Genomic DNA, 19,206 nt, shown 5'->3' with positions numbered 1-19,206 from the left:
GCTAATGCTAATTCGATTGGTGGCGTTTCGCCATCTGCCATCTGTTCTATCTAGAACCACCAGCCGATTATAAAAACAATTGTGTTGAGTAAGGTAGTCTTGAGTAGTCTGAGGTACTCAGACTAGCACAGCGTAATACTTGATACAGCCGAACATCATTGATAATTACTCTTATCAGTCTAGTGTGTGGGTAGTCGGAAGCTCACATCTTTTTTATGTGGTTTTGTAATCTACAAAATGTCTACATAAGAGTGAAAAAAAAACCCATATTGATATTTACATCTATAACTATTCTGGAGTAGTCTCTGTGGCTTCTTATTTAGGCACGTCGGACTCAACCAGATTACTTCCGGCATTCAACTGGCCCTGCTGGACATCAACTGAGGATTGCTTTTGTTCGCTTGGAGCTTGGGGCTTCAAAACACTTTTCTCCCGGGATCGTAGAAGATTATCGAGTCCGCCAAAAGGAGCCTCAATGACAACGTAAAGCAGATACGAAATGAAAATAGTGATCCCAAAGTCAGACCAAAATTTCTGCATCTGAAAATCATCAATGAGGTTAGTTAAAAATAAGCAACCATCAACTACTAGAAACAAAACCTACTACAATTTGTCCGAGAAATAAGTATTAGTACGAACGCTTCTACTGTTGACTTCCTGTACGAAAAGGTGTCAGATGTACACGGAATAGGAGAGTCTCGAGAGAGGCTGCCACAATGGCGAGGATAGGAAACTGTTGGCCAGACCGCCATGGCCCTGCATGCAGGCAAAGACGATCCAACACAGGGCTAAGGGCCAGCCCACTCTGGTAAGCGTGTAGTACAGAAACTCCTTGAGGGTGGACAGGGGTGGAGCACTCTATTGGGTCGCAGGGTACAGGGCAAACATCGAGGTGAAGATCATGGCCAGACTAAGAACCCATCCAGACCATACCAAAATCCGGCTTATTTGGAACTTCTTCCTACAATTCAGGTGAAGAAAATATCCAAAAAGAAATGCAATCAGCCAAGGTGCCGAATGAGTATGTGTGGCAGAATACAGTTTCCTTCCGGCATCTCCTTCGGTTCCATTCCTGCAATTAAATGGGGTTGAAGAACTCCAACGACAAACAGAAGCAGGACGATAGTAGGAGAACAAGAACCGCGATGCCAGCTGCTGCCTTTTTGCCCCACTTATACAGTGCAATCAGCAGAAGCGGAGAGATTATATAAAGCTGCATATCCACTGCCCAGTACCATGTGTGATCCAGGCACTGAAAACGATTATCGTACAAATGGTAATAAGAGTAGATCTATGACTTACAATATTGCTTGTAGCATAATTCTGCACGAAGAGCAGCGTCCAGAACCAGCCCTTTTCATAGGCGGCGGTACCATGGAATCCACCTTTAAAATAAGGTTCCCAGAAACAATGGGCGTCAGCTTTATGTAAACTAGGATTGCTATTGCAAGTATCGGCACGATCCGTATAATACGATGAAGATACATAAGCGGCACATTCAGTTTTCCTTTGGATCTGTAAGAAAATTGGCAATAATTCTCGATGGATACAAAATATCTCAAACACTTACTTATCCATTGAGCGAAGAGCAACCGTAGCCACTAGTAGGCCACCAATAAAGAAAAAGGAATCAACCGAAAAAAATCCGTGGATAATAAAGCTGGAAAAGGATTCCGCGACCCACTAGCAAACAAAAAAACAGAGCTGAATGGTTTTTGCACATACAAGCATGAGGCCACTAAAACCGAAATCATATTGAAGGTATTTATATTTGGAGAAATTAGCGAATATATGTATTCATGGTCAAAAACAACACAGAATAGGGACATGCAGCGGATTCCATCAAGACAACTGATCACGTTCGGATTCGATTTGCTGTCGACAATGCGGAAGATGGCACGGGAACTTGACCGTGCCGAGCACATCTTCACAGTCACAGAGATACTACCTGGTAGGCAAAATACGAGTTAAATCATTCTGTAAATCATTCCGTTCTCTCCGGTCCTCACTCTGATCCTGGCACAGAAAGTAGTCGTAGAGCGTGCATAGACCCACGATAGTACCCATCAAGCCAAGAAGTACACTGCAATCCATAGTATGAGTCACAGAAATTGATTATGATAAGGTCTAACTTACACTGTGAAAATGGTCATTCCATCCCAAGGTTTCGATTCACTTGTCTGATAGCTGGCCTCGCTAAATTTTATATTTGTGCTGCTTGAGTTCAACAAATTCTGCATTAACTGCTCCAGAAACGTATCCATATGTGCCGCAGAGCAGGAAGCCGGAAAGCAAGATGCGATCTTGATCGAAATGGATACGGCGGGTACAATTAGAAAACAGTACTTTCCATGTATGCTGTGACTACTGGTGATCTCCTCGCTGATCTTGACTCATCGAAGTTACCCAGATGGTAGACATTGCCGGACAGCACTCCTGAGGGAATGGAGCCCCAAGCATCGATCACTGCTCACAAAATTCGTCAACTTCAGTTCTCATTGACTTGAATATAATTTTCATTATTTACTTACTCTTAAGTATAATTTTCCCATAATTTTCCAGTAGTGAGCGCCTGCATGAACTGAGCCATGTCCGCGAAACACAACAGATCCTCCTGACTGGGTATTCGGGGGTGGAAAAGATCCAAGTCCGGGAGCAATTCATACGGAAGTTTTCGGCAAACTTCCCAGCGGGCGGAGACTTTTTAAACGCTGGTAATCTTGCAGGACATCTCCGTCTTTCAGTTGTGCGGCACTGACAAGTACCAGTCCGCAGACAGTCCGCTTAAAACGTTCACCATGCTAATACTTTTTCGATTGAAGGCATTGCACCTTTTGACTGTGATTTTATAGGAATGTTTCGAGGGAAATCTGGCGATAAAATTATCAGTGTGTCAGCTCTCGAGTCGAGTATATCAGCCAAAATGCTTAATTCAGTCGTACATCACCGATAAGGAGCAATCCGTCTAAATTCTAAGTAGTCACAAGCTCATTTATTTATAATCTTTTCCCAGGTAATCGTTTTACTTATTGATGGATTAAATTTGGTTTTAATATGAGTGAGTAAGAAAAAAACGGAGAAAACAAAAGTTTAGCTAAACATGGATGTAGACAATTTGTTCTATAATTCTGAACATTGCGTGAAAAGATGATAGCCAAGGTGCAATTATTACCATTAGTGGTGGCAGATCCTTTCTTTGTTTCAATGTTTTTTCCAATTCTCATGACAAGTGGCAGCAAAATGGCGAGAGTTCGTGAAGAGATTCTGCCTCACCGCAACAACCAAATTTAAAACGAGGGGGAACGTTGTGAGTTGCTGCGGACACCGCAACTCTACATTTATACCCGATACTTAGTCAGTATGGCTCTCCTCCGGCAGAGGCCGCTAATATTAAACGACACGACAAAGAGTGCGTGCGAGAGAGACAGAAAATCAGTCAGAGCGTGACGTCGGGCGCTGCGTAGCCACTGCAAATTGATTTCTTGCTTTTGGCTACAAAAATGATCCGATCTGATCCAGATTCAGCGATCTGATAGATATGGTCACTATCTATGATTCTGCGTTTTTAGTTTTCTCGAATGTGCAATATTGTGAATATAACAGATTTTCGTCCTTTGTGGGTGCGGAAGGGGGTGGGGAGAAATTCTGAAATATAAGTTTTATAGTGAGATCTAACAGAAGTGCGGATACCAAATTTTGTTACTCTAGCGATAATAGTCTCTGAGATTTGTGGATTTTCGTCCTTTGCGGGGGCGGAAGGGGGTGTGCCGAAATTTGGACACGAAACAGTCAAGGTCCGATATCACAGGAGTATGGATACCAAATTTGGTTGCTCTGGCTCTTATAGGTTCTGAGATCCTTGAACTCATATTTTGCAATTGGCAAAACCGACCATGAAACCTGTGTGTTTGAGAGAGACAGAGCGAGGAAAAATAAAATTGTATTCTTGATTCTGGCTATAATAATTATACGATCTGGTTGAGATTTTACATTCTAGAACATATAAACATCCTCTACGATTCTGCCTTTTTTGGTTTTATCGTATCTTTAAAAACGTGGATGCCACAGATTTTCGTTCTTTGTGGGGCGGAAGTGGGCGGCGCGAAGTTTTGAAATATTTTTGTGGCGTTGTGGGGTGGGGTGGGGAGACCTGAAAAGAAGGGAGAATCTGTTAGGAACACAACATCGAAGTGGGCCCTGAACTATCACTTGGAGCCGTTCAGAACTGGCTCTGGGAATCATTCAGTACAAATATCGAAAGTACAGGGAACATAAAGTAAATAAAAATTCAAATACAAAACAAAGCCCATGAACGAATATTTCCTCACAGGTGCTGGAATAAGATGAATCCAACTATTAATAATCCACGTTCCCCATTCACCCTTTCGCGGGGTATTTTCGGATCCATGGGATCCTTCGACTTTACCGACCAGCATCAGCAGCAGCAGCCGGAGCTGCAGGTCCCCCCCGAAGGTTCCGGCGACAAGAATGGACTCAATGCGATGCCCTTCCTAGGCCTGCTTTCGCGCCCAATGGGTCCAATAGGTCGCGCACACCCCCCCACCTTCCCTCCGATGGGTGATTCAGATGGGTGAGCGGCAGCAGCTCAGACTCCCCTTCCCCCTAGGACATAACTTACCCCCGGCTCCCCTGCAGATTCAATGCTGTGCCACAGATGGCATCGATGGGACCACCGCCCGTGTTGAGCTCCCTCTGGACAGGCGGCGCTTCTCCGGACAGTCGCGGAGACTACTACGACGGCCCGCACAAAGAGTACTCCGACGGCCGCTACGACGGCGACTACGAGGGCGACTACTCGATGCCCACCGAGGAGGACCAAGAGGAGGAGTCGTGCTCCTGTCAGGGCCAGAGCGAGTTCAGCTCGATAGAGCGCACCGAGTCGGACTCGGAGTGGGAGGAGCTCTCCGACGGCCCTTCCCCCAGGGTCTCTCCGCTGGAGTCCCTCGGCGCAGTCGTGCTCTCCACCATGCAGCCGGAGCACAGTCAGCGCATGGTGGCCTTGTACCACCTCGTCTTGGAGACTGCTGTGGTCAAGGTCGTGCTGCTGGTGCTGCAGATGCTGTGCTGCGCGGTGTTCTGGCTGGTCGAGAAGACTGTGGTCGTCAACGAAACCGTCGGCTCGATGCGCCTCCGATTGTGGAACAGCAAGTTCAAGCTGCGCACCATCCAGCGCCAGTTGCTGTGGCGCATGGCCAATGCCCGGGGCGACGAGACGCTCGTCTTCTTTGCCGTGCTCATGACCACTCCCTGGCTGTTCTCCCTCAGCCTCCTGGGATTCATCCTGTCTTTGGCGGCGCTCCTGAAGAAGACCGTCGAGGAGCTGGTGTTCCAGATACGCCTGCACCTCGTGATCTAGGGGGAAGCCATCGAGCAGAAAGCAGCAAGCAGTATCCAATCACACACTGACAGAAGACAAACGTCCACACGCCCGACACTCCACTCCTCCCCTCAGAGATGTTTGCACTTCCATTTGGGCATCTATTTTCGTTGATGCCAGAATCGTAATGCACGGAATCGTCTCTCCGTTTTTGGCCGCAATGAAAATATATGCCGAAATATTCGAAATTCAAAGTCAAATTCAAACAAGAGTTTCCAGTCGATCAGATATATCGTTTATGCATATTACGATCCGTTCCGTTTGGACGGGAGTCCAATTGCTCATCGTTCATCCCCGTGATTGCATTTATTATTATTTTTATTTCGCTGCATATTTGTTCTGCAATTTATTCAATAATAATCGGAGGAGGAGAGCATGCAGCAGCAGCAAAACATTTCCGCTGCAGCAGCGATTGTGGCAGCCGTGGGGCCTTTGTTGCCACCAATTGCAGGCCCCCGCATACGCACTTCGGAGGCACGGAATCCACCAGAAGCGGCAACAAATGAATCATTAAATATTCACTGTACTCTTATTGATTCAGTGATCAGTGATCAAAACAACACAACAAAAGCGTCATCATCCACGATCCACGACCCATTATACCTGATCCAGAATCCGTAGAAGCATCCATTTTCAGGGCTCTTTTGGGCGCTGGTTGGGGTACGCCTCCGATTTCAATCCCTTGCCACACGGGCAACCCGAGCAAGCCCCGATATGTAAACAGGGTCAAGACTACCTGTGCGAAGGGGGCCAAGGGAGGCGTCGGCATAAGACTCGGCCCGGAAGTGGACATACTCGTGTGCAGCCCTTTCGCCCGGTTATTGATATTCCCATTTGTGATTACAGTCTGTAGCGCCCCAGCAGCTCTTATAGTCTTTGAGCATTAGGCGCTGAAGAGGACGGACAGACGGACGGACGGATGGACGGACGGACAGACGGACAGACAGACAGGGCTCAATCGACTCGGCTATTGATGCTGATCAAGAATATATATACTTTATGGCGTCGGAAACGATTCCTTCTGGACGTTACACACATCCACTTTTACCACAAATCTAATATACCCCAATACTCATTTTGCAAACAGATGCAAAAAAAAACAAAACGGAGAAAATCCCTACTGCAGTCATCGACTGCGATACAACCTCTGGCGCTTACGTATAATTTCGTATAAAATATGTTCTATGTAAATAATCAACCAATTTCTTTTCGGTTTTAGTTGCCGATCGTGTTCTGACATGATAATTATAGTACGAGAACAAAGAATACAATAAGTATAGACAATGGAAGAGATTACTTGGAAGAGTATAATTTGTATACCCGATACTCAAAATGTTTTTTTTTGTTAATTGTTTTCTTGATGCTGGCTATAATAATAATACGTTCCAATTCAGATTCCGTAGTCTAAAAGATATCGTCATTCTCTACGATTCTGCGTTTTTGGTTTTCTCGTATCTTTAAAATTGTGGATGCCACAGATTTTCGCCCTTTGTGGGGGCGGAAGTGGGCGGGGCAAAGTTTTGAAATATTTTTGTAGCAGTGACATATCACAGAAGTCTGGATCCAAAACATCGTTGCTCTGGCTCTTATAGTCTTTGAGCATTAGGCGCTGAAGGGGACGGACAGACGGACGGACGGACAGACGGACAGACGGACGGACGGACAGACGGACAGATGGACAGACAGACATGACTCAATCGACTCGGCTATTGATGCTGATATACTTTATGGGGTCGGAAACGAATCCTTCTGGACGTTACACACATCCACTTTTACCACAAATCTAATATACCCCAATACTCATTTTGAGTATCGGGTATAAAAACAGGGTCATACCTTGCATCAGAGGAACAGCGGGGCATCGCTAGAAATGATCGGTAAAGCTTGAATGAAGGCGGCGGAAGGCGTGAAAGCGGGAGGAAAACTTACCCGAAGCATCCAGAGGGCCGGCGGAAGGCATGCGCGCCAGCGAAGGGCAGTAGGGAAAACCAGACGCGCACAAGAAAAACAAAGAAAACACCCGGCATCGCGAGAAAATAGTACGTTTCCAGTCCATTGAGGAATTCGCGATCCGGAAGTAGAATACGCACGCTGCGACATATCGAGTAGATCACAAAAACGACCTTACGCTTTATCGAGTGGAGCGTAAGGGCAACGCTGTGTCATATCGAGTAGGTCAGAATAGCGACCATACCCTATATCGGGCGGGGCAAAAGAAGCAAAAGAAGCACCCGGGTCGAGAACAAAGCAAACCTGGGACGCGGAAAACCGGGGTTTTCCGCCAATAAAAGAAGGGGGGAAGTGTGAGGAAAGGTATTCCCACAAGTAGGGGGCAGTATAGGGTTAAGCGCTAACGGCCGTTATCCGGGGATATCCGGAGGCGGCGAATTCCCGAGGAGAGCTCTCCCGGGGAACCAAGATGAGAGGGGAGGACCCCTGGAGAGAGAGCAGCGGGATGACGGGATCGGGCCGGCAGTGGCCCAGCGCATGACCAAATATGGTCATGAGATCACGCCACCAGCCAGGTCCCGTTGGAAAGCGACAAGGGAATGAAGGAACGCCGATGGAAAAATACGGGCACCGCATGGCGGAAAGTGCCGTTAGCGCCAGGCGGCATCGGCGGCGCCGACGCAGAAGCGAGCCTATAAGAGGAGGGCCGCGACCAGGAACGGGGATAGTCAGCAAACGGAGCAAGCAAGAGTGAAGTGAATAGTGAGCCACAAGAGTGAGACCAAGCGAAGGGAAAAGAACTTTAGAAAGCGAACGCGTTGTGTGAGGATTGAGAGGCGGACTCGAGCGTGCAGCCAAGAGCGAAAGACCCCAATCCCTTGAACCAACGGTGCCACGCTTGAAGCGCATCCCACCAGGAGTGAGGCACCCTCGGGCCGAAAAGCCAAGTGAGTCGAGTGAGAGCGAACGCGTCAGGCGCCTGACTGAGAGGCGGATTTGGGCCACGTGCCAAGAATCGCTAGCCCCAGTCAGTAGAGCCGGCGGTGCCACGCTTGGCGACGCCGTGGGGGGCCCAGGGAGCGACACGCTCATCGAACCACAGAGGAGAACCAAGAGGAGAACCAGCACCGGAGTCGGAATAGCGTAGGATAGACTTAAGATACCAATAAAGCATATTAGCATACCAGTACAAGACCCAACCCGTGCCTTCTTACTTGTTTGTAGCGGCGTCTGCCGGAGGAGAGCCATACTGACTTAGTATCGGGTATAACTGTAGAGTTGCGGTGTCCGCAGCAACTCACAACGTTCCCCCTCGTTTTATTTTGGAAATATACAAAACAAAACTTTATAATATATCGTCGAATTATTTATGTCGGGTCAAGCAGCTTAAATATTTTAAATTATTGCCAGTGGTGCGGCCCAAAGGAAATGCATTTTGGTTTTGTCGTTTCCAACGCCCCCACTGCAAAGATCATTTGCTACCGCATATGCGCATGCAGCGGAATTCTTTCGTCTCCTTATGTCGCAATCTCTCGGACTCGGCTTAACAGCGTCCCCGAGCAGCTCTAACGCTCTCGGGCTATCATACGCTCTCGCTCGCGTCTAAGCTTGCTGCATAGGGCCCGGCAGATTGGCCCTTCAGCCCTTGCATGGGCAGTTTTGAGCTAATCGTCGCAGCTATTAGATTAACATCCTCGCATCAATCGTTCGCCCAATCATTGCCATATGTACATACGCGATAAGTAGGTTTACATATGCAAATAAATTGTGAATTATAACACCCTCTCGACTTTCATTAACTTCAAATTGCAACAGTTATTAAAAACGCCTAATAGCTTAACATTTGGTGACCCCGACGTGATTGTGCAATAAATAATCTATCAGTGCAATCACCAACTAATATAGCATTCAAAGATCTAAACTAATTGCCATCTCAACCAGTGTCATCAACCACATAAGTTATCCATAAGTTATCTATTGCTCGTGTTACTCTTTGCGACGATGGCAGCCATGTGACTAAAACTTTAGGACTTGCGTGGGATCCGGTTTCTGATCTACTATTATTTTCGCTCTCGGCCCTTCAATCTTCTTTGAATTCCTGCTGGCGCTCTGTTTTGTCATCCATAGCGCGATTCTACGATCCTCTCGGACTAGCTGGTCCCGTAATTACTAAATCCAAAATCTTTCTCCAGCGTTTGTGCCAAGAGAAGTTGTCCTGGGATGAAAGCCTTCCAGTCGCACTGAACACCGAGTGGCAGGAAATATGCACCAGGTTTGGTCAGATTCGTCGACTTGAATTTCCTCGGCTTGTAGTCCTTCCAGACTCTACGCTGGAAATTCACGGATTTTGCGATGCCAGCAACGAGGCTTATGGTGCATGCATTTTTGTCGTGTCCAAGGGTCAGCATTCCAGCAGTCACTTACTGTGTGCCAAATCTCGTGTGGCTCCTTTGAAGACACTTACAGTACCAAAGTTGGAGCTTTGTGGAGCGGAGTTGCTGGCTAGGCTCATATCTGAGATAGCTGGAATGAATGTATTCAAGGGAAGGTGTTACTGTTGGTGTGATTCTGCCGTTGCGCTCTCTTGGATTCGGGACGAGCCGTCAAGATTTAATATTTTTGTTGCAAATAGAGTGTCAACGATTCAGGAAATGACCGAAAAAATGGAATGGCGCTATGTTCCCACAGCTTTAAACCCAGCCGACATTCTGTCTCGAGGGGCTCATCCGACTGAGCTGAATGAGTCACCTCTTTGGGCTCATGGTCCTCCATTTCTTTGCGGCTCCTCAGATGACTGGCCACCCACTGTGCTACCTGATAAGCCAGCCCTTGAACTTCGTCGGAAGGCTCTTCTGCTCAAATCGCCCTACATGGACATTATTGCTGATTCCAAGTATGCGAATTCATTTGCTTCTTTGCAACGCGTTTTCGGATACATTCACAAGTTTTGCAACCGAATTCGGCGCCCCGGTCTCACTGTCTCAGACATTGAACATGGAACCCAGGTATTGCTACGACTAGTCCAGCGTACTCATCTATGGGAGGACATGAAGTCACTGCGGGCAAGGGGAGCAGTCTCCTCATCGAGCTCAATCGCATCGTTATCGCCATTCATGGATCAGTTTGGACTTCTCAGGGTAGATGGTCGACTGAAAAGCTCTTCGTTGGAATTTGATGGCCGTCATCCAATCATCTTGCCCAGCAGCCATCCACTGACTCTTGCAATAATCTCCCATTTTCATGAGCGGAATCTGCACGCTGGTCCTCGAGCTTTGATTGGACTAATTCGTTCCCAATATTGGCCTATTGGGGGGAGGAAGACGGTAAACAAGGCAGTAAGCAAGTGCGTAAGATGCTTTCGACTGAAGCCCAGGGTATTGGAGCATATTATGGCGGATCTTCCAAAGGAGCGGCTCGATGGTTCTCATGCCTTTGAGATCACAGGCGTGGACTTCTGTGGGCCGTTTTTCTACAAACCGGAGGCACGCAACAAGGCTCCAATCAAGTGCTACATCTGCATCTTCATTTGTTCCGCTACCAAGGCTGTTCATCTGGAGCTTATAAAGGACTTATCCACAGTTGCTTTTCTACATGGACTAAGGCACTTCATATGTACTAGACGAAAGCCGCGGCAAATTTGGTCAGACAACGCAACCAATTTTGTCGGCGCTAAGAATGAGCTGATGGAATTAAAGCGCCTGGTCCTCAGCGATGACCATCAGAAGGCGCTGCTGGATTTTTGCTTGGTCGAGGCTATAGACTGGCATTTCATTCCTCCGCGCTCCCCTCATTTTGGTGGTCTATGGGAGGCTGCAGTGAAGACGGCCAAGTACCACTTCTACCGTGCGATAGGCAACTCGGTTCTTGGATTTGACGAGCTGCGGACGCGGTTGTGCCACATCACGGCAGTGATTAATTCAAGACCTTTAGTTTCAATTTCAGAGAGCCCTGCCGATCTAGACGTTCTAACTCCAGCGCATTTCTTGAATGGTGGCCCTCCTACTTCGTTCGCTGAGCCTGACGTCACGCAGCTAAACTTCGATCGCCTGGACGGCTGGCAGCGCGTTTCGTACCTGCAGCAGCTCTTTTGGTCCCGGTGGAAGGAGGAGTACATAACGTCACTGCAGCAGCGCTCAAAGTGGCGCACTGTGAAGCCTAGTTTAGCTGTCGCCGATTTGGTTCTTGTCAAGGATGAGAATCTTCCTCCCATGAAGTGACCACTGGCGAGAGTGGTCGAGCTTTTGCCTGGACGAGATGGCGTTTCCCGAGTTGCTGTGCTGAAGACGTCATCTGGAATCACAAAGCGCGCCGTCAACAAGCTGTGCCTACTGCCAAATGCTGTTGCTGTTGAAAGTCAGGCTTCCAACGGGGGGAGTATGTCAGATCAAGCAGCTTAAATATTTTAAATTATTGCCAGTGGTGCGGTCCAAAGGAAATGCATTTTGGTGTTGTCGTTTGCACTGCAAAGATCATTTGCTACCGCATATGCGCATGCAGTGGAATTATTTCGTCTCCTTATGTCGCTATCTCTCGGACTCGGCTTAACAGCGTCCCCGAGCAGCTCTAACGCTCTCGGGCTGTCTCGGACCCACAACGCTTCCTATGCTAATGCTAATTCGATTGGTGGCGTTTCGCCATCTGCCATCTGTTCTATCTAGAACCACCAGCCGATTATAAAAACAATTGTGTTGAGTAAGGTAGTCTTGAGTAGTCTGAGGTACTCAGACTAGCACAGCGTAATACTTGATACAGCCGAACATCATTGATAATTACTCTTATCAGTCTAGTGTGTGGGTAGTCGGAAGCTCACATCTTTTTTATGTGGTTTTGTAATCTACAAAATGTCTACATAAGAGTGAAAAAAAACCCATATTGATATTTACATCTATAACTATTCTGGAGTAGTCTCTGTGGCTTCTTATTTAGGCACGTCGGACTCAACCAGATTACTTCCGGCATTCAACTGGCCCTGCTGGACATCAACTGAGGATTGCTTTTGTTCGCTTGGAGCTTGGGGCTTCAAAACACTTTTCTCCCGGGATCGTAGAAGATTATCGAGTCCGCCAAAAGGAGCCTCAATGACAACGTAAAGCAGATACGAAATGAAAATAGTGATCCCAAAGTCAGACCAAAATTTCTGCATCTGAAAATCATCAATGAGGTTAGTTAAAAATAAGCAACCATCAACTACTAGAAACAAAACCTACTACAATTTGTCCGAGAAATAAGTATTAGTACGAACGCTTCTACTGTTGACTTCCTGTACGAAAAGGTGTCAGATGTACACGGAATAGGAGAGTCTCGAGAGAGGCTGCCACAATGGCGAGGATAGGAAACTGTTGGCCAGACCGCCATGGCCCTGCATGCAGGCAAAGACGATCCAACACAGGGCTAAGGGCCAGCCCACTCTGGTAAGCGTGTAGTACAGAAACTCCTTGAGGGTGGACAGGGGTGGAGCACTCTATTGGGTCGCAGGGTACAGGGCAAACATCGAGGTGAAGATCATGGCCAGACTAAGAACCCATCCAGACCATACCAAAATCCGGCTTATTTGGAACTTCTTCCTACAATTCAGGTGAAGAAAATATCCAAAAAGAAATGCAATCAGCCAAGGTGCCGAATGAGTATGTGTGGCAGAATACAGTTTCCTTCCGGCATCTCCTTCGGTTCCATTCCTGCAATTAAATGGGGTTGAAGAACTCCAACGACAAACAGAAGCATCGTGGACCTACTTGAAGAGCAATGAGTATTTGTTGACTATCATCGTGGCAAAGAGGCAGGACGATAGTAGGAGAACAAGAACCGCGATGCCAGCTGCTGCCTTTTTGCCCCACTTATACAGTGCAATCAGCAGAAGCGGAGAGATTATATAAAGCTGCATATCCACTGCCCAGTACCATGTGTGATCCAGGCACTGAAAACGATTATCGTACAAATGGTAATAAGAGTAGATCTATGACTTACAATATTGCTTGTAGCATAATTCTGCACGAAGAGCAGCGTCCAGAACCAGCCCTTTTCATAGGCGGCGGTACCATGGAATCCACCTTTAAAATAAGGTCCCCCAGAAACAATGGGCGTCAGCTTTATGTAAACTAGGATTGCTATTGCAAGTATCGGCACGATCCGTATAATACGATGAAGATACATAAGCGGCACATTCAGTTTTCCTTTGGATCTGTAAGAAAATTGGCAATAATTCTCGATGGATACAAAATATCTCAAACACTTACTTATCCATTGAGCGAAGAGCAACCGTAGCCACTAGTAGGCCACCAATAAAGAAAAAGGAATCAACCGAAAAAAATCCGTGGATAATAAAGCTGGAAAAGGATTCCGCGACCCACTAGCAAACAAAAAAACAGAGCTGAATGGTTTTTGCACATACAAGCATGAGGCCACTAAAACCGAAATCATATTGAAGGTATTTATATTTGGAGAAATTAGCGAATATATGTATTCATGGTCAAAAACAACACAGAATAGGGACATGCAGCGGATTCCATCAAGACAACTGATCACGTTCGGATTCGATTTGCTGTCGACAATGCGGAAGATGGCACGGGAACTTGACCGTGCCGAGCACATCTTCACAGTCACAGAGATACTACCTGGTAGGCAAAATACGAGTTAAATCATTCTGTAAATCATTCCGTTCTCTCCGGTCCTAACTCTGATCCTGGCTCAGAAAGTAGTCGTAGAGCGTGCATAGACCCACGATAGTACCCATCAAGCCAAGAAGTACACTGCAATCCATAGTATGAGTCACAGAAATTGATTATGATAAGGTCTAACTTACACTGTGAAAATGGTCATTCCATCCCAAGGTTTCGATTCACTTGTCTGATAGCTGGCCTCGCTAAATTTTATATTTGTGCTGCTTGAGTTCAACAAATTCTGCATTAACTGCTCCAGAAACGTATCCATATGTGCCGCAGAGCAGGAAGCCGGAAAGCAAGATGCGATCTTGATCGAAATGGATACGGCGGGTACAATTAGAAAACAGTACTTTCCATGTATGCTGTGACTACTGGTGATCTCCTCGCTGATCTTGACTCATCGAAGTTACCCAGATGGTAGACATTGCCGGACAGCACTCCTGAGGGAATGGAGCCCCAAGCATCGATCACTGCTCACAAAATTCGTCAACTTCAGTTCTCATTGACTTGAATATAATTTTCATTATTTACTTACTCTTAAGTATAATTTTCCCATAATTTTCCAGTAGTGAGCGCCTGCATGAACTGAGCCATGTCCGCGAAACACAACAGATCCTCCTGACTGGGTATTCGGGGGTGGAAAAGATCCAAGTCCGGGAGCAATTCATACGGAAGTTTTCGGCAAACTTCCCAGCGGGCGGAGACTTTTTAAACGCTGGTAATCTTGCAGGACATCTCCGTCTTTCAGTTGTGCGGCACTGACAAGTACCAGTCCGCAGACAGTCCGCTTAAAACGTTCACCATGCTAATACTTTTTCGATTGAAGGCATTGCACCTTTTGACTGTGATTTTATAGGAATGTTTCGAGGGAAATCTGGCGATAAAATTATCAGTGTGTCAGCTCTCGAGTCGAGTATATCAGCCAAAATGCTTAATTCAGTCAAACATCACCGATAAGGAGCAATCCGTCTAAATTCTAAGTAGTCACAAGCTCATTTATTTATAATCTTTTCCCAGGTAATCGTTTTACTTATTGATGGATTAAATTTGGTTTTAATATGAGTGAGTAAGAAAAAAACGGAGAAAACAAAAGTTTAGCTAAACATGGATGTAGACAATTTGTTCTATAATTCTGATCATTGCGTGAAAAGATGATAGCCAAGGTGCAATTATTACCATTAGTGGTGGCAGATCCTTTCCTTGTTTCAATGTTTTTTCCAATTCTCATGACAAGTGGCAGCAAAATGGCGAGAGTTCGTGAAGAGATTCTGCCTCACCGCAACAACCAAATTTAAAACGAGGGGGAACGTTGTGAGTTGCTGCGGACACCGCAACTCTACATTTATACCCGATACTTAGTCAGTATGGCTCTCCTCCGGCAGAGGCCGCTAATATTAAACGACACGACAAAGAATGCGTGCGAGAGAGACAGAAAATCAGTCAGAGCGTGACGTCGGGCGCTGCGTAGCCACTGCAAATTGATTTCTTGCTTTTGGCTACAAAAATGATCCGATCTGATCCAGATTCAGCGATCTGATAGATATGGTCACTATCTATGATTCTGCGTTTTTAGTTTTCTCGAATGTGCAATATTGTGAATATAACAGATTTTCGTCCTTTGTGGGTGCGGAAGGGGGTGGGGAGAAATTCTGAAATATAGGTTTTATAGTGAGATCTAACAGAAGTGCGGATACCAAATTTTGTTAATCTAGCGATAATAGTCTCTGAGATTTGTGGATTTTCGTCCTTTGCGGGGGCGGAAGGGGGTGTGCCGAAATTTGGACACGAAACAGTCAAGGTCCGATATCACAGGAGTATGGATACCAAATTTGGTTGCTCTGGCTCTTATAGGTTCTGAGATCCTTGAACTCATATTTTGCAATTGGCAAAACCGACCATGAAACCTGTGTGTTTGAGAGAGACAGAGCGAGGAAAAATAAAATTGTATTCTTGATTCTGGCTATAATAATTATACGATCTGGTTGAGATTTTACATTCTAGAACATATAAACATCCTCTACGATTCTGCCTTTTTTGGTTTTATCGTATCTTTAAAAACGTGGATGCCACAGATTTTCGTTCTTTGTGGGGCGGAAGTGGGCGGCGCGAAGTTTTGAAATATTTTTGTGGCGTTGTGGGGTGGGGTGGGGAGACCTGAAAAGAAGGGAGAATCTGTTAGGAACACAACATCGAAGTGGGCCCTGAACTATCACTTGGAGCCGTTCAGAACTGGCTCTGGGAATCATTCAGTACAAATATCGAAAGTACAGGGAACATAAAGTAAATAAAAATTCAAATACAAAACAAAGCCCATGAACGAATATTTCCTCACAGGTGCTGGAATAAGATGAATCCAACTATTAATAATCCACGTTCCCCATTCACCCTTTCGCGGGGTATTTTCGGATCCATGGGATCCTTCGACTTTACCGACCAGCATCAGCAGCAGCAGCCGGAGCTGCAGGTCCCCCCCGAAGGTTCCGGCGACAAGAATGGACTCAATGCGATGCCCTTCCTAGGCCAAATCCACACTAGTCTTCTGCTTTCGCGCCCAATGGGTCCAATAGGTCGCGCACACCCCCCCACCTTCCCTCCGATGGGTGATTCAGATGGGTGAGCGGCAGCAGCTCAGACTCCCCTTCCCCCTAGGACATAACTTACCCCCGGCTCCCCTGCAGATTCAATGCTGTGCCACAGATGGCATCGATGGGACCACCGCCCGTGTTGAGCTCCCTCTGGACAGGCGGCGCTTCTCCGGACAGTCGCGGAGACTACTACGACGGCCCGCACAAAGAGTACTCCGACGGCCGCTACGACGGCGACTACGAGGGCGACTACTCGATGCCCACCGAGGAGGACCAAGAGGAGGAGTCGTGCTCCTGTCAGGGCCAGAGCGAGTTCAGCTCGATAGAGCGCACCGAGTCGGACTCGGAGTGGGAGGAGCTCTCCGACGGCCCTTCCCCCAGGGTCTCTCCGCTGGAGTCCCTCGGCGCAGTCGTGCTCTCCACCATGCAGCCGGAGCACAGTCAGCGCATGGTGGCCTTGTACCACCTCGTCTTGGAGACTGCTGTGGTCAAGGTCGTGCTGCTGGTGCTGCAGATGCTGTGCTGCGCGGTGTTCTGGCTGGTCGAGAAGACTGTGGTCGTCAACGAAACCGTCGGCTCGATGCGCCTCCGATTGTGGAACAGCAAGTTCAAGCTGCGCACCATCCAGCGCCAGTTGCTGTGGCGCATGGCCAATGCCCGGGGCGACGAGACGCTCGTCTTCTTTGCCGTGCTCATGACCACTCCCTGGCTGTTCTCCCTCAGCCTCCTGGGATTCATCCTGTCTTTGGCGGCGCTCCTGAAGAAGACCGTCGAGGAGCTGGTGTTCCAGATACGCCTGCACCTCGTGATCTAGGGGGAAGCCATCGAGCAGAAAGCAGCAAGCAGTATCCAATCACACACTGACAGAAGACAAACGTCCACACGCCCGACACTCCACTCCTCCCCTCAGAGATGTTTGCACTTCCATTTGGGCATCTATTTTCGTTGATGCCAGAATCGTAATGCACGGAATCGTCTCTCCGTTTTTGGCCGCAATGAAAATATATGCCGAAATATTCGAAATTCAAAGTCAAATTCAAACAAGAGTTTCCAGTCGATCAGATATATCGTTTATGCATATTACGATCCGTTCCGTTTGGACGGGAGTCCAATTGCTCATCGTTCATCCCCGTGATTGCATTTATTATTATTTTTATTTCGCTGCATATTTGTTCTGCAATTTATTCAATAATAATCGGAGGAGGAGAGCATGCAGCAGCAGCAAAACATTTCCGCTGCAGCAGCGATTGTGGCAGCCGTGGGGCCTTTGTTGCCACCAATTGCAGGCCCCCGCATACGCACTTCGGAGGCACGGAATCCACCAGAAGCGGCAACAAATGAATCATTAAATATTCACTGTACTCTTATTGATTCAGTGATCAGTGATCAAAACAACACAACAAAAGCGTCATCATCCACGATCCACGACCCATTATACCTGATCCAGAATCCGTAGAAGCATCCATTTTCAGGGCTCTTTTGGGCGCTGGTTGGGGTACGCCTCCGATTTCAATCCCTTGCCACACGGGCAACCCGAGCAAGCCCCGATATGTAAACAGGGTCAAGACTACCTGTGCGAAGGGGGCCAAGGGAGGCGTCGGCATAAGACTCGGCCCGGAAGTGGACATACTCGTGTGCAGCCCTTTCGCCCGGTTATTGATATTCCCATTTGTGATTACAGTCTGTAGCGCCCCAGCAGCTCTTATAGTCTTTGAGCATTAGGCGCTGAAGAGGACGGACAGACGGACGGACGGATGGACGGACGGACAGACGGACAGACAGACAGGGCTCAATCGACTCGGCTATTGATGCTGATCAAGAATATATATACTTTATGGGGTCGGAAACGATTCCTTCTGGACGTTACACACATACACTTTTACCAAAAATCTAATATACCCCAATACTCATTTTGCAAACAGATGCAAAAAAAAACAAAACGGAGAAAATCCCTACTGCAGTCATCGACTGCGATACAACCTCTGGCGCTTACGTATAATTTCGTATAAAATATGTTCTATGTAAATAATCAACCAATTTCTTTTCGGTTTTAGTTGCCGATCGTGTTCTGACATGATAATTATAGTACGAGAACAAAGAATACAATAAGTATAGACAATGGAAGAGATTACTTGGAAGAGTATAATTTTTATACCCGATACTCAAAATGAGTATTGGGGTATATTAGATTTGTGGTAAAAGTGGATGTGTGTAACGTCCAGAAGGAATCGTTTCCGACCCCATAAAGTATATATATTCTTGATCAGCATCAATATCCGAATCTATTGAGCCCTGTCTGTCTGTCTGTCCGTCCTATATACAGCTAGTTATAGCAACGATATTTTGGATCCAGACTTCTGTGATATGTCACTGCTACAAAAATATTTCAAAACTTTGCCCCGCCCACTTCTGCCCTCCCAAAGGGCGAAAATCTGTGGTATCCACAAATCTCAGAGACAATTAAGTCTAGAGTAACCAAATTTTTCTCACTATAAAACCTATATTTCAGAATTTCGCCCCACCCCCTTCCGCCCCCACAAAGGACGAAAATCTGTTGCATTCACAATATTGCACATTCGAGAAAACTAAAAACGCATAATCATAATGACCATAT

The 19,206-nt window shown here is 46.8% G+C and overlaps 2 protein-coding genes and 1 pseudogene across 2 annotated transcripts; 2 read left to right on the top strand and 1 right to left on the bottom strand.

Annotated features, from left to right (window-relative positions):
- The first annotated feature begins 4,987 nt into the window (after positions 1 to 4,987).
- LOC113566790 lies at positions 4,988 to 5,377 on the top strand. The gene has a single exon (XM_026993883.1). The coding sequence runs from the start codon at positions 4,988 to 4,990 to the stop codon at positions 5,375 to 5,377; it is 390 nt and encodes a 129-aa protein (XP_026849684.1).
- Positions 5,378 to 12,149: 6,772 nt separating this feature from the next.
- Positions 12,150 to 15,235, bottom strand: LOC113566789 (annotated as a pseudogene).
- Positions 15,236 to 17,016: 1,781 nt separating this feature from the next.
- On the top strand, positions 17,017 to 17,406 carry LOC113566788. Its single transcript, XM_026993882.1, has one exon. It carries the CDS (start codon positions 17,017 to 17,019, stop codon positions 17,404 to 17,406), a length of 390 nt encoding a protein of 129 aa, XP_026849683.1.
- The last annotated feature ends 1,800 nt before the right edge of the window (positions 17,407 to 19,206 follow it).

The sequence above is a fragment of the Drosophila persimilis genome, unplaced genomic scaffold (genome assembly GCF_003286085.1).
Source record: "Drosophila persimilis strain 14011-0111.01,24,50 unplaced genomic scaffold, DperRS2 tig00000974-arrow-arrow-pilon, whole genome shotgun sequence".
NCBI lineage: Eukaryota > Metazoa > Arthropoda > Insecta > Diptera > Drosophilidae > Drosophila > Drosophila persimilis.
The sequence above is the reverse complement of the archived record's forward strand: the minus strand, read 5'-3'. Positions and strand labels throughout refer to the sequence as shown.

What these genes read in the sequence shown, in the direction of transcription:
- LOC113566790 (XM_026993883.1), top strand. Translation starts at nt 4,988, where the DNA reads ATGCAGCCGGAGCACAGTCAGCGCATGGTGGCCTTGTACCACCTCGTC.
- LOC113566788 (XM_026993882.1), top strand. Translation starts at nt 17,017, where the DNA reads ATGCAGCCGGAGCACAGTCAGCGCATGGTGGCCTTGTACCACCTCGTC.